Source organism: Bombina bombina, chromosome 11, assembly GCF_027579735.1.
Source record: "Bombina bombina isolate aBomBom1 chromosome 11, aBomBom1.pri, whole genome shotgun sequence".
Taxonomy (NCBI): Eukaryota; Metazoa; Chordata; class Amphibia; order Anura; family Bombinatoridae; genus Bombina; species Bombina bombina.
In genome coordinates, this window is record NC_069509.1 from 185,185,653 (window position 1) to 185,202,163 (window position 16,511).

At 42.1% G+C, this 16,511-nt stretch overlaps 1 protein-coding gene across 1 annotated transcript in view; it reads right to left on the minus strand.

Annotated features, from left to right (window-relative positions):
- Nucleotides 1-16,511, minus strand: part of LOC128641789 (lipopolysaccharide-induced tumor necrosis factor-alpha factor homolog) — a 76,757-nt gene that overhangs the window by 13,332 nt on the left and 46,914 nt on the right. The window contains exons 3-4 of the mRNA XM_053694323.1: nucleotides 16,061-16,141; nucleotides 10,159-10,239 (exon numbers count right to left, since the gene is read on the minus strand). Of these exons, the coding sequence (XP_053550298.1) occupies nucleotides 10,159-10,239; nucleotides 16,061-16,141 (162 nt within the window). The remainder of the gene's footprint in view (nucleotides 1-10,158; nucleotides 10,240-16,060; nucleotides 16,142-16,511) is intronic.

Consider the following 16,511-nt stretch of genomic DNA (forward strand, 5'->3'; position numbering starts at 1 on the left):
ACCAGTGTGCTTTTCACAGAAGAAAACTTTCCTGAAGTATATCAGTCTGATCCCGCCAAGTAAGGTCAGTCCAGCCCCGAAATACCAGGCAATTCTCCTCTGAACAAGGAACATGACAACCCCAGACGATCGTTTCGGCCTCCTATGGGCCTCGTCAGTGAGGTGCAGCCACATTCCTCTAAGCACACTGGGCAAGGAGTCCACGTCTGGTTTCCCCCATCACCCATAGGGAGACTTCCCCAGGGTCATAATAATTTGCATACAGAGAGAGAAGCGCTCTACCAGGAACGAACAACAGCTCAGTGGCTTGTTCTATGGCGATTTACCACCCGGAAGCAGCCTCTTTTAGACCAGTGTGCTTTTCACAGAAGAAAACTTTCCTGAAGTATATCAGTCTGATCCCGCCAAGTAAGGTCAGTCCAGCCCCGAAATACCAGGCAATTCTCCTCTGAACAAGGAACATGACAACCCCAGACGATCGTTTCGGCCTCCTATGGGCCTCGTCAGTGAGGTGCAGCCACATTCCTCTAAGCACACTGGGTAAGGAGTCCACGTCTGGTTTCCCCCATCACCCATAGGGAGACTTCCCCAGGGTCATAATAATTTGCATACAGAGAGAGAAGCGCTCTACCAGGAACGAACAACAGCTCAGTGGCTTGTTCTATGGCGATTTACCACCCGGAAGCAGCCTCTTTTAGACCAGTGTGCTTTTCACAGAAGAAAACTTTCCTGAAGTATATCAGTCTGATCCCGCCAAGTAAGGTCAGTCCAGCCCCGAAATACCAGGCAATTCTCCTCTGAACAAGGAACATGACAACCCCAGACGATCGTTTCGGCCTCCTATGGGCCTCGTCAGTGAGGTGCAGCCACATTCCTCTAAGCACACTGGGCAAGGAGTCCACGTCTGGTTTCCCCCATCACCCATAGGGAGACTTCCCCAGGGTCATAATAATTTGCATACAGAGAGAGAAGCGCTCTACCAGGAACGAACAACAGCTCAGTGGCTTGTTCTATGGCGATTTACCACCCGGAAGCAGCCTCTTTTAGACCAGTGTGCTTTTCACAGAAGAAAACTTTCCTGAAGTATATCAGTCTGATCCCGCCAAGTAAGGTCAGTCCAGCCCCGAAATACCAGGCAATTCTCCTCTGAACAAGGAACATGACAACCCCAGACGATCGTTTCGGCCTCCTATGGGCCTCGTCAGTGAGGTGCAGCCACATTCCTCTAAGCACACTGGGCAAGGAGTCCACGTCTGGTTTCCCCCATCACCCATAGGGAGACTTCCCCAGGGTCATAATAATTTGCATACAGAGAGAGAAGCGCTCTACCAGGAACGAACAACAGCTCAGTGGCTTGTTCTATGGCGATTTACCACCCGGAAGCAGCCTCTTTTAGACCAGTGTGCTTTTCACAGAAGAAAACTTTCCTGAAGTATATCAGTCTGATCCCGCCAAGTAAGGTCAGTCCAGCCCCGAAATACCAGGCAATTCTCCTCTGAACAAGGAACATGACAACCCCAGACGATCGTTTCGGCCTCCTATGGGCCTCGTCAGTGAGGTGCAGCCACATTCCTCTAAGCACACTGGGCAAGGAGTCCACGTCTGGTTTCCCCCATCACCCATAGGGAGACTTCCCCAGGGTCATAATAATTTGCATACAGAGAGAGAAGCGCTCTACCAGGAACGAACAACAGCTCAGTGGCTTGTTCTATGGTGATTTACCACCCGGAAGCAGCCTCTTTTAGACCAGTGTGCTTTTCACAGAAGAAAAATTTCCTGAAGTATATCAGTCTGATCCCGCCAAGTAAGGTCAGTCCAGCCCCGAAATACCAGGCAATTCTCCTCTGAACAAGGAACATGACAACCCCAGACGATCGTTTCGGCCTCCTATGGGCCTCGTCAGTGAGGTGCAGCCACATTCCTCTAAGCACACTGGGCAAGGAGTCCACGTCTGGTTTCCCCCATCACCCATAGGGAGACTTCCCCAGGGTCATAATAATTTGCATACAGAGAGAGAAGCGCTCTACCAGGAACGAACAACAGCTCAGTGGCTTGTTCTATGGCGATTTACCACCCGGAAGCAGCCTCTTTTAGACCAGTGTGCTTTTCACAGAAGAAAACTTTCCTGAAGTATATCAGTCTGATCCCGCCAAGTAAGGTCAGTCCAGCCCCGAAATACCAGGCAATTCTCCTCTGAACAAGGAACATGACAACCCCAGACGATCGTTTCGGCCTCCTATGGGCCTCGTCAGTGAGGTGCAGCCACATTCCTCTAAGCACACTGGGCAAGGAGTCCACGTCTGGTTTCCCCCATCACCCATAGGGAGACTTCCCCAGGGTCATAATAATTTGCATACAGAGAGAGAAGCGCTCTACCAGGAACGAACAACAGCTCAGTGGCTTGTTCTATGGCGATTTACCACCCGGAAGCAGCCTCTTTTAGACCAGTGTGCTTTTCACAGAAGAAAACTTTCCTGAAGTATATCAGTCTGATCCCGCCAAGTAAGGTCAGTCCAGCCCCGAAATACCAGGCAATTCTCCTCTGAACAAGGAACATGACAACCCCAGACGATCGTTTCGGCCTCCTATGGGCCTCGTCAGTGAGGTGCAGCCACATTCCTCTAAGCACACTGGGCAAGGAGTCCACGTCTGGTTTCCCCCATCACCCATAGGGAGACTTCCCCAGGGTCATAATAATTTGCATACAGAGAGAGAAGCGCTCTACCAGGAACGAACAACAGCTCAGTGGCTTGTTCTATGGCGATTTACCACCCGGAAGCAGCCTCTTTTAGACCAGTGTGCTTTTCACAGAAGAAAACTTTCCTGAAGTATATCAGTCTGATCCCGCCAAGTAAGGTCAGTCCAGCCCCGAAATACCAGGCAATTCTCCTCTGAACAAGGAACATGACAACCCCAGACGATCGTTTCGGCCTCCTATGGGCCTCGTCAGTGAGGTGCAGCCACATTCCTCTAAGCACACTGGGTAAGGAGTCCACGTCTGGTTTCCCCCATCACCCATAGGGAGACTTCCCCAGGGTCATAATAATTTGCATACAGAGAGAGAAGCGCTCTACCAGGAACGAACAACAGCTCAGTGGCTTGTTCTATGGCGATTTACCACCCGGAAGCAGCCTCTTTTAGACCAGTGTGCTTTTCACAGAAGAAAACTTTCCTGAAGTATATCAGTCTGATCCCGCCAAGTAAGGTCAGTCCAGCCCCGAAATACCAGGCAATTCTCCTCTGAACAAGGAACATGACAACCCCAGACGATCGTTTCGGCCTCCTATGGGCCTCGTCAGTGAGGTGCAGCCACATTCCTCTAAGCACACTGGGCAAGGAGTCCACGTCTGGTTTCCCCCATCACCCATAGGGAGACTTCCCCAGGGTCATAATAATTTGCATACAGAGAGAGAAGCGCTCTACCAGGAACGAACAACAGCTCAGTGGCTTGTTCTATGGCGATTTACCACCCGGAAGCAGCCTCTTTTAGACCAGTGTGCTTTTCACAGAAGAAAACTTTCCTGAAGTATATCAGTCTGATCCCGCCAAGTAAGGTCAGTCCAGCCCCGAAATACCAGGCAATTCTCCTCTGAACAAGGAACATGACAACCCCAGACGATCGTTTCGGCCTCCTATGGGCCTCGTCAGTGAGGTGCAGCCACATTCCTCTAAGCACACTGGGCAAGGAGTCCACGTCTGGTTTCCCCCATCACCCATAGGGAGACTTCCCCAGGGTCATAATAATTTGCATACAGAGAGAGAAGCGCTCTACCAGGAACGAACAACAGCTCAGTGGCTTGTTCTATGGCGATTTACCACCCGGAAGCAGCCTCTTTTAGACCAGTGTGCTTTTCACAGAAGAAAACTTTCCTGAAGTATATCAGTCTGATCCCGCCAAGTAAGGTCAGTCCAGCCCCGAAATACCAGGCAATTCTCCTCTGAACAAGGAACATGACAACCCCAGACGATCGTTTCGGCCTCCTATGGGCCTCGTCAGTGAGGTGCAGCCACATTCCTCTAAGCACACTGGGCAAGGAGTCCACGTCTGGTTTCCCCCATCACCCATAGGGAGACTTCCCCAGGGTCATAATAATTTGCATACAGAGAGAGAAGCGCTCTACCAGGAACGAACAACAGCTCAGTGGCTTGTTCTATGGTGATTTACCACCCGGAAGCAGCCTCTTTTAGACCAGTGTGCTTTTCACAGAAGAAAACTTTCCTGAAGTATATCAGTCTGATCCCGCCAAGTAAGGTCAGTCCAGCCCCGAAATACCAGGCAATTCTCCTCTGAACAAGGAACATGACAACCCCAGACGATCGTTTCGGCCTCCTATGGGCCTCGTCAGTGAGGTGCAGCCACATTCCTCTAAGCACACTGGGCAAGGAGTCCACGTCTGGTTTCCCCCATCACCCATAGGGAGACTTCCCCAGGGTCATAATAATTTGCATACAGAGAGAGAAGCGCTCTACCAGGAACGAACAACAGCTCAGTGGCTTGTTCTATGGCGATTTACCACCCGGAAGCAGCCTCTTTTAGACCAGTGTGCTTTTCACAGAAGAAAACTTTCCTGAAGTATATCAGTCTGATCCCGCCAAGTAAGGTCAGTCCAGCCCCGAAATACCAGGCAATTCTCCTCTGAACAAGGAACATGACAACCCCAGACGATCGTTTCGGCCTCCTATGGGCCTCGTCAGTGAGGTGCAGCCACATTCCTCTAAGCACACTGGGCAAGGAGTCCACGTCTGGTTTCCCCCATCACCCATAGGGAGACTTCCCCAGGGTCATAATAATTTGCATACAGAGAGAGAAGCGCTCTACCAGGAACGAACAACAGCTCAGTGGCTTGTTCTATGGCGATTTACCACCCGGAAGCAGCCTCTTTTAGACCAGTGTGCTTTTCACAGAAGAAAACTTTCCTGAAGTATATCAGTCTGATCCCGCCAAGTAAGGTCAGTCCAGCCCCGAAATACCAGGCAATTCTCCTCTGAACAAGGAACATGACAACCCCAGACGATCGTTTCGGCCTCCTATGGGCCTCGTCAGTGAGGTGCAGCCACATTCCTCTAAGCACACTGGGCAAGGAGTCCACGTCTGGTTTCCCCCATCACCCATAGGGAGACTTCCCCAGGGTCATAATAATTTGCATACAGAGAGAGAAGCGCTCTACCAGGAACGAACAACAGCTCAGTGGCTTGTTCTATGGCGATTTACCACCCGGAAGCAGCCTCTTTTAGACCAGTGTGCTTTTCACAGAAGAAAACTTTCCTGAAGTATATCAGTCTGATCCCGCCAAGTAAGGTCAGTCCAGCCCCGAAATACCAGGCAATTCTCCTCTGAACAAGGAACATGACAACCCCAGACGATCGTTTCGGCCTCCTATGGGCCTCGTCAGTGAGGTGCAGCCACATTCCTCTAAGCACACTGGGCAAGGAGTCCACGTCTGGTTTCCCCCATCACCCATAGGGAGACTTCCCCAGGGTCATAATAATTTGCATACAGAGAGAGAAGCGCTCTACCAGGAACGAACAACAGCTCAGTGGCTTGTTCTATGGCGATTTACCACCCGGAAGCAGCCTCTTTTAGACCAGTGTGCTTTTCACAGAAGAAAACTTTCCTGAAGTATATCAGTCTGATCCCGCCAAGTAAGGTCAGTCCAGCCCCGAAATACCAGGCAATTCTCCTCTGAACAAGGAACATGACAACCCCAGACGATCGTTTCGGCCTCCTATGGGCCTCGTCAGTGAGGTGCAGCCACATTCCTCTAAGTACACTGGTAGAGCGCTTCTCTCTTTGTATGCAAGCTATCTGTAATATGTTTGCTAAAGAATGGTCTAAACCTGGTTCCTTTTTGGGAATGTACTGCTTTTCCTATGGAAGATTAGTACTTATTTTTTAAGGATCCTTTAAGGAAGCTTGAATCCTACCTTAGAAGAGCGTATTTACATACAGTTTATATTCTTAGGATGATATTGCTACTGGTTCAACTTTCTTATCTCAGGTGTAGACAATTTGGAAGCAGATTATTTCAGCCGTCATTTTATTCATCCGGGGGAGTTGTTTCTCCATCCAGATGTGTTTTTTTTTTCAACTTGTACAAATGTGGGGTCTTCTACAATTAGATATGTTGGCCTCTCGCCTGAACAGAAATCTTTAGATACCTTACCAGGTTTGGTGATTGTCAGGCGAAAATGATGAAAGCTTTAGCAGTTCTCTGTTTTCACAACCTGCTTTCTTTTTTTAGTCTCTGGTTCTTCTTCCAACGGGTGATCTCAAAGATTAGTATGGAACAATCTTATGTGTTTCTGATAGCTTCAGCGTGGCTTTTCAGGTTTTGGTATGCAGACTTTGTCCAACTGTCCAGTTGTCAGCTTTGGTCTTTTTTTATAAGACCAGACTTTTTTTTGTCTCAAAGGCCAGTTTTTCATAGGATCTCAAATTTCTAAATTGGAAGGCATGGAATTTGAACACTTACAGTAGTTTTTATTCATGGAAGTTTTTGTGACTTAGTTATTTTTTCTCCATGATACAGGTTTATAAATCTGTTTGAAGGAAATTTTAATTTAGCGTTTGGGAATCCTATATTTTATGGTGTTCCACTCATGATTATTCTTGGCATTCTTTTGAATTCCTTGGAATTTACAGTTTCTTCAGGATGATCTGAATTCAGGTTTTTGTATGTAAATCATTTAAAAAGGACACATTTCTGCTTTTTTTCTCTTATTACATAAACAGATTGTTCAGCTTCCTGATTTTCACTGTTTGGTTCAGGTTTTGTTTCGTATCAAGCCTGTTATTAAATCAATTTCTCCTCCTTGGAGTCTCGATTTGGTTTATACGTTTTTGCAGGTTTTTCCTTTGGAGTCTCTGCATTCTTTGGTTATTTATCTACTTTCTTGGAAAGTGTTATTTCTTTCGTTTTCTCTTCTGCTAGAAGAGTTTCTGAATTGTCTGTCCTCTCTTGTGAGTCTTCTTTCTGATTTCTATCAAGATAAGCTGTTTTGTGAGATACGTCTTACATTTTTTTGCTTTAGGTTGTGAATTTTTAGCAATATTAATGGAGAGATTATTGTTTATTCTTTGTGTTCTATTCCTAGGAATACAATTCTTTGGATGTGGTAAGAATTTAGCAATATTATGTTGAAACTACTTAGATTTCAGTAAGACTTCTAGTTTATTTGTTATTTTTTTCTGGTTGCAGAAAAAGTCTGAAAGCTTTTGCCATTTCCTTGGCATTTTGGTCGGAGCTTTTGATTTTCAAAGCTTATTTGAAGCAGGAGCAGTATTCACCTCAGCGTATTACAGCTCATTCTACTGGATCAGTTGCTATAGCTTGGGTTTTCAAGAATAAAGCTTCAATTGATCTAATTTGTATAGCAGCAGCTTGATCTTCTCTGTATATTGTTACTAAAATGTTACCTTTTTGATGTGTTTGCTTCTTCTGAAGCTGTCTTTGGTAGAAAGGTTCTTCAGGCAGCTGTCTCAGTTTGATTCTAATGCCTATGATTTGAGTTTTTTTTATAATTTTTATGAAAAACAATTAATATTTGGATTTAATTTCTCATCGGAAATAGCTGTTTTTATTTTATCCCTCCCTCTCTAGTGACTCTGTGGACTTCCACATCTTGGGTATTATATACCATACGTCACTAGCTCATGGACTCTTGCCACTTACATGAAAGAAAACATAATTTATGTAAGAACTTACCTAATAAAATAATTTATTTCATAGTGGCAAGAGTCCATGAGACCCACCCTATTTTTTGGTGGTTATAATTTTTTTGAATAAAAGCACATTTTTTTCCAGTGCCCACTTTTTGTATGCTTTTTTACTCCTTTTTATACATCACTACTTGGCTATACATTAAACTAAGGTATGAGTGTGGTGGGAGTTGTATTTATAGGAATTTTGAGGTTTGGGAAACTTCGCCTCCTCCTGGTAGGAATGTATATCCCATACGTCACTAGCTCATGGACTCTTGCCACTATGAAATAAATGAATTTATCAGGTAAGTTCTTACATAAATTATGTTTTTTATAGTTCTATTAGATTAGGTGTAATTGGTTTTTATTTTGGATAATTTTGTTTATTATTTTTTATAATTTAGTGTTTGTTATTTTTTGTAATTTAGTATTTAGTATTTTTTAGTATTTATTTAATTTGTAGTTATTTTAATTGTAGTCTAATAGTTATGTTAGGTTAATTGTTAGTTTAAAAAAAAGGTTTTTTTAATTTCACAGGTAAGTTTGTATTTATTTGAAGATAGGGATATTGTAATTTTAATTTAAAGTTAGGGGGTTGTTAGGTTAATTGTTTAATTTAGTTTTTTTGTGATGTGGGGGGCGGACGGTTTAGGGGTTAATAAGTTTATTTAATGGCGGTGATGTGGGAGGCCAGATGTTTAGGGGTTAATAACTTTATTTAGTGGCGGCGATGTCGGGGAGTGGCGGAATAGGGGTTAATATTTTTATTATAGTGTTGGCAATGTTGGGGTGCAAGGGAATATGGGAAAATAACTTCATTATAGTGGCGGCGATGTCGGGGAGTGGCGGAATAGGGGTTAATAACTTTTATTACTGGCGGCGATGTTGGGAGCGGCAAATTAGGGGTTAATAAATTTATGCAGGTGTCAGCAATGACGTAACTTTTTTTCCCCATAGACATCAATGGGGTTGCGTTACGGCGATCGCCATTCCGTACTTCAGGTGTTAGTTTTTTTTTCTAACACCTTCTCCCCATTGATGTCTATGGGGAAAGTGTGCACAAGCACATATTCTCGGCCCTTGGATTTTGTGCAGTATGGAGCTTATCACCACCATATCGCACACACAAGGCGCTTTTTAAAAACTTGTAATGGCAGCGCTATGGAGGGTGAAATAACACAACTTTTGTTGCGTTCATTTCGCATCCTCTAAAGCGCAAAACTTGTAATCTATCTAGGTCTGACTTGGGGGTAGATTTAACAAGCAGCGGATGCTGCTTTCTATGCCCGAAGTTTCCGGATCACTGGAAACGTAGGTTAAGAAGCAGCGGTCATAAGACCGTTGCTCCTTAACTTGTCTGCCACCTTTTAGGATGATCGACCTCCCCTGCTAGTGGCCGATTGGCCGCAAATGTGCAGAGGGTGGAATTGCACAAGCATTTCACAAGAAATGCTTGTGCAAATTTTAAATGTTGACAGTGTATGCTGTCGGCATTTAGCGATGTAGGGTGGACATGATTCGCTACAGCTAACAATTGGTAAATCTACACTAAGGTTTTTAACTTGAAAACCTGTCTGCATGGCTTTGTGGCTAACAGGCAACGGACCCTGTACGTCCACTACCTGTACGTACCATTACACACTCGCCTGACTGTGTAATTCCTGTTATATTTAGTGCCAGAATGGCTGCAATGTACTGTGAAGGGGTACAAGGGGTTAAAGGGATATTCCTGCTCACACAACAATGCTGTGGTCACATTGTGGCAATTGTCATATCATAATTGCGATATTTTGTCAGTTGCTATATTTACTTTGTAACATTCAACATTAGAACCTCTAGTTTAATATTTCATGTATTTGACCATTTCTCAACTTTAATGAATGTATTCTTCAATTTAAGCCTCATATTAGTGAAAGGCATTTGTGTTCTCTAAGATCTGTAATTGTGAGACAATTCTAGCAAAATACAAAACAAAAAAAAACTTGAGCAACGATAAACCCAAGTTACTTGGGTAAAACTAGACAATGTGTCTATATAGATTGTGTCCTTGTGCATGCTCAGAGCATGTCATGCATGAACAATTTGAGAAATATGATAAACCAGACTAACTTGCCTGGGAAGCACAACAAACATGACTTCAATAGTAAGTCAAATAAACTACAATCTCTATACTTATATCAGGTTATTTACCTATTCTGTACTTGCCACATTGTTTAATACTGAACGAAATATTGATGACGTACAAATATTATATAATAATCTTATTAATAATGCAGAAACCTGGCAAGATACATATGGAAACAACATAGGTCTATAGGGTTACATTTTATTAAATCAGATTATTGTAACCAGCTTTCTAATAGATAAAAGACAGAAAACACAGAGACTGAATATGTGTGTTATGACTTCAAGCGTAATTAAAAATACACAGCAGTTCAATTAAAATAGTGCATTACCCATGGGTGGTTGAACTGTTCCATACGGTAGGCTATAAGGTGGAGGATGTGGTGCATTTTCAAGGTATGAATCTGTGGCACCTAGAAACAAAAATCAATGCAATTTTAAACAAAAGGTAACCCCCCAAAAAGTAGCTCATTTTCTGATGTAATACAGTAAAATCAATGGACTACATTTATCATTGATTGGACAGCCTCATTTTACATGTAACTCATGGAATGCCACCCCCTGCTCTTGCTCAACCAGTTGTATAAGAGCAGGTCTTGTCAATTACCCTCGCTGAATCTGACTGGGTGACTTTCATCCACCAACTGTAAGTTGATGGAGAGGGTTTAGGAAGCAGCAGTTTTCAATAATTTTGCCTAAGAAGAGATCATATTTAATAAACTTAATAATTAATACAGTGATCATCTATTGACACCAAGGCCCCTAGTTTTCAAGCCGTCAACCTCAAATACGCTGGAATTCCGCAGCGTGTTTGTGTCGAGGCTGATTCGCCTTAGTTATCAAGCCCTAGACACTGGCAAAAGTAGAATATAGTGACGTAAGCTTCGATCCACCGGACTCCGACACAGATCGATTCTTACATCACTACAGATGTTCCGAACACAAGTTCGGCACAATCTGACTACTTTTGCTAGTTCTCAAAAACTAGCAGGTACGCTCGGCACTTTTTCGGCCCAGCGTACCTGTTTTCCAAACCGCCGCCCTGGAGGCGGCGGATCCCATAGGAATCAATGGGAGTCTGACCATAGCGAAAGTTCATGTTTGCTGCTGCCAGACATCCCATTGATTCCTATGGGAAACGTCTGCACCTAACACCCTAACATGTACCCCGAGTCTAAACACCACTAATCTGTCCCTCCTACACCGCCGCAACTAAATAAAGTTATTACCCCCTAAACCACCGCTCCCGGAGCCCACCGCAAGCTATAATAAATATGTTAACCCCTAAACCGCCGCTCCCAGTCCCCGCCGCAACTATAATATATGTATTAACCCCTAAACTGCCGCTCCCGGACCCCGCCGCCACCTACATTATACCTATTAACCCCTATCCTGCCCCCCTACACCGCCGCCACTATAATACATTTATTAACCCCTATCCTGCCCCCCTACACCGTCGCCACCTATAAAAAGTTACTAACCCCTATCCTGCCCCCCCTACACCGCCGCCACTGTAATAAAATTGTTAACCCCTAAACCTAAGTCTAACACTAAGCCTAACACCCCCCTAACTTAAATATTAATTAAATAAATCTAAATAATATTTCTATTATTAACTAAATTAATCCTATTTAAAACTAAATACTTACCTTTAAAATAAACCCTAATATAGCTACAATATAAATAATAATTATATTGTAGCTATCTTATGATTTATTTTTATTTTACAGGCAAATTTAAATTTATTTTAACGAGGTACAATAGCTATTAAATAGTTAATAACTATTTAATAGCTACCTAGCTAAAAAAAGAGAAATTTACCTGTAAAATAAAAACTAACCTAAGTTACAATTACATCTAACACTACACTATACTTTAATAAATTATTCCTATTTAAAACTAAATACTTACCTGTAAAATAAACCCTAAGATAGCTACAATGTAATTAATAATTACATTGTAGCTATTTTAGGATTTATATTTATTTTACAGGTAACTTTGTATTTATTTTAGCTAGTTAGAATAGTTATTAAATAGTTATTAACTATTTAATAACTACCTAGCTAAAAGAAATACAAAATTACCTGTAAAATAAATCCTAACCTAAGTTACAATTAAACCTAACACTACACTATCATTAAATTAGTTAAATAAATGAGCTACAAATAAATTAAATTCAATTAAATAAACTAACTAAAGTACAAAAAATAAAAAAGTAAAGTTACAAAAAATAAAAAAAATAAGTTACAAACATTTCAAAAATATTACAACAATTTTAAGCTACTTACACCTAATCTAAGCCCCCTAATAAAATAACAAAGCCCCCCAAAATAAAAAAATTCCCTACCCTATTCTACATTAAAAAGTTACCAGCTCTTTTACCTTACCAGCCCTTAAAAGGGCCATTTGCGGGGCATGCCCCAAAGAAAACAGCTCTTTTGCCTGTAAAATAAAAATACAACCCCCCAACATTAAAACCCACCACCCACTTACCCCTAATCTAACCCAAACCCCCTTAAATAAACCTAACACTACCCCCCTGAAGATCATCCTACCTTGAGCCGTCTTCAGCCAGCCGACCACCGATGGAACTGAAGAGGAGATCCGGGGCGGCAGAAGTCATCATCCAGGCGGCGCTGAAGAAGTCTTCCATCCGATTGAAGTCTTCATCCAAGCGGCGTCTTCAATCTTCATCCATCTGGAGCGGAGCCATCTTCAGACGAGCCGACATGGAGCCATCCTCTTCTTCCGATGACTAACGACGAATGAAGTTTCCTTTAAGGAACGTCATCCAAGATGGCTTCCCTTCAATTCCGATTGGCTGATAGGATTCTATCAGCCAATCGGAATTAAGGTAGGAAAAATCTGATTGGCTGATTGAATCAGCCAATCAGATTGAAATTCAATCTGATTGGCTGATTCGGAACAGCCAATAAAATGCAAGCTCAATCTGATTGGCTGATTGGATCAGCCAATCGGATTGAACTTCAATCTGATTGGCTGATTCAATCAGCCAATCATATTTTTTCTACCTTAATTCCAATTGGCTGATAGAATCATATCAGCCAATCGGAATTGAAGGGAAGCCATCTTGGATGACGTTCCTTAAAGGAAACTTCATTCGTCGTTAGTCGTCGGAAGAAGAGGATGGCAGCGGTCATACGACCATTGTTCCTTAACTTGTCTGCCACCTTTTAGGATAATCGACGCCCCCTGCTAGCGGCTGATTGGCCGCAAATGTGCAGGGGGTGGAATTGTGAAATGCTTGTGCAAATTTTAAATCTCGACAGTGTATGCTGTCGGCATTTAGCGATGTCGGGTGGACATGATTCGCTACAGCTAACAATTGGTAAATCTACACTAAGATTTTTAACTTGAAAACCTGTCTGCATGGCTTTGTAGCTAACAGGCAACGGACCCTGTACTTCCACTACCTGTACGTACCATTACACACTCGCCTGACTGTTATATTTAGTGCCAGAATGGCTGCAATGTACTGTGAAGGGGTACAATGGGTTAAAGGGATATTCCTGCTCACACAACAATGCTGTGGTCACATTGTGGCAATTGTCATATCATAATTGTGATATTTTTTCAGTTGCTATATTGAGTTTGTAACATTCAACATTAGAACCTCTTAGTTTAATATTTCATGTATTTGACCATTCCTCAACTTTAATGAATGTATTCTTCAATTTAAGCCTCATATTAGTGAAAAGCATTTGTGTTCTCTAAGATCTGTAATTGTGAGACAATTCTAGCAAAAAAACAAAACAAAAAAAACTTAAGCAACGATAACCCCAAGTTACTTGGGAAAAACTAGACAATGGCCTCTGGTTATCAAGCCGTCAACTGCAAATACGCTGGAATCCCACAGTGTATTTGTGGCGAGGCTGATTCGCCTTAGTTATCAACCCCTACTGCCCGGCAAAAGTAGAATAGTGACGTAAGCTTCGATCCGCCGGACTCAGTCCGACACAGATTGATGCTTACGTCACTACAGATGTTCCGAATGCAAGTTCGGCACAATCTGACTAATTTTGGTAGTTATCAAACTACTAGCAGGTACGCTCGCCACTATTCTGGGCCAGCGTACCTGGATTTCAATCCACCGCCCTGGAGGTGGTGGATCCCATTGGAATCAATGGGAGTCTGACCATAGCGAAAGCTAATGTTCGTTGCTGCCCGATATCCTATTGATTCCTATAGGAAACGTCTGCACCTAACACCCTAACATGTACCCCCAGTCTAAACACCCCTAATCTGCGACCTCCACACCGCCGCAACTAAATAAATTTATTACCCCCTAAACCACCGCTCCAGGACCCAGCTGCTACCTACATTATACATATTAACCCCTAATCTGCTGCCCCCTATACCGCCACCACCTACATACACTAATTAACCCCTATCCTGCGTATCCCGGATCCCGCCGCAACTAAACAAATTGTTTAACCCCTAAACCGCCGCTCCCGGACCCCACCACCACCTATATTAAACGTATTAACCCCTATCCTGCCCCCCCCCTATACCGCCGCCACCTATATTAAAATTATTAACCCTTAAACCTAAGTCTAACACTAACCCTACCCCACCCAACTTAAATATTATTTTAATAAATCTAAATAAAAATTACTATTATTAACTAAATTATTCCTATTTAAAACTAAATACTTACCTATAAAATAAACCCTAAGATAGCTACAATATAACTAATAGTGTAGATTGCGGCGGTGTAGTGGGGGGCAGGATAGGGGTTAATAGGCATGATGTAGGTGGAGGCAGGGTCCGGAAGCGGCGGTTTAGGGGTTAATACATTTATTATGGTTGCGGCGGGGTCCAGGAGGGCTTAGATTAGGTGTAATTAGTTTAAATTTCTTGTAATTTTTTTTATTTTCTGTAATTTAGTGTTGTTGTTTTTTTGTACTATAGTTTAGTTTATTTAATTGTATTTAATTTTAGGTCATTGTAGGTAATTTATTTAATTAATTTATTGATAGTGTAGTGTTAGGTTTAATTGTAACTTAGGTTAGGATTTATTTTACAGGTAATTTTGTAAGTATTTTAACTAGGTAGCTATTAAATATTTAATAACTATTTAATAACTATTGTACCTAGTTAAAATAAATACAAAGTTGCCTGTAAAATAAATATAAATCCTAAAATAGCTAAAATATAATTATTAGTTATATTGTAGCTATCTTAGGGTTTATTTTACAGGTAAGTATTTAGTTTTAAAAAGGAATAATTTAGTTAATAATAGTAATTTTTATTTAGATTTATTAAAATTATATTAAAGTTAGGGGGGTGTTAGTGTTAGTGTTAGACTTAGGTTTAGGGGTTAATAAGTTTAATATAGGTGGTGGTGGGGTCTGGGAGCGGCGGTTTAGGGGTTAATAAGTTTAATATAGATTGCGGCGGTGTAGTGGGGGGCAGGATACGGGTTAATAGGTATGATGTAGGTGGCGGCGGGGTCCGGGAGCGGCGGTTTAGGTGTTAATATATTTATTATGGTTGTGGCGGGGTCTAGGAGCGGCGGTTTAGGGGGTAAAACAGTGTAGTTTAGTGTGGGTGCCTAGTGACAGGCTATCAAAAAATCTGCGAAGAAGCCGATGAGCAGCGAGATTGATGACTCTTAGTTAACAAAAGTCCACTGCTCATCGCTCCGTACTTGGTGCGCAGCTTCTTGACAGCTTTTTTTGATAACTTTGGTGAACGTATTCAGGTCCATGGCGGTGATGGTAGGCGAGCGTATTGGGCCGGCGAATGCAGCTAAGTAGACGGCTTCATAACTAGAGGCCATAGTGTCTAGATAGATTGTGTCTTTGTGCATGCTCAGAGCATGTCATGCATGAACAATTTGAGAAATATGATAAACCAGACTAACTTGCCTGGGAAGCACAACAAACATGACTTCAATAGTAAGTTAAATAAACTACAATCTCTATACTTATATCAGGTTATTTACGTATTCTGTACTTGCCACATTGTATAATACTGAACGATATATTGATGACGTACAAATATTATATAATAATCTTATTAATAATGCGGAAACCTGGCAAGATACATATGGAAACAACATAGGTCTATAGGTTTACATTTTATTAAATCAGATTATTGTAACCAGCTTTCTGATAGATAAAAGACAGAAAACACAGAGACTGAATATGTGTGTTATGACTTCAAGCATAATTAAAAATTCACAGCAGTTCAATTAAAATAGTGCATTACCCATGGGCGGTTGAACTGTTCCATACGGTAGGCTATAAGGTGGAGGATGTGGTGCATTTTCAAGGTATGAATCTGTGGCACCTAGAAACAAAAATCAATGCAATTTTAAACAAAAGGTAACCCCCAAAAAGTAGCTCATTTTCTGGTGTAATACAGTAAAATCAATGGACTACATTTATCATTGATTGGACAGCCTCATTTTACATGGAACTCATGGAATGTTACCCCCTGCTCTTGCTCAACCAGTTGTATAAGAGCAGGTCTTGTCAATTACCCTCGCTGAATCTGACTGGGTGACTTTCATCCACCAACTGTAAGTTGATGGAGAGGGTTTAGGAAGCAGCAGTTTTCAATAATTTTGCCTAAGAAGAGATCATTTTTAATAAACTTAATAATTAATACAGTGATCATCTATTGACACCAAGGCTTTGCTAGGAGGATTGCTGGCCTA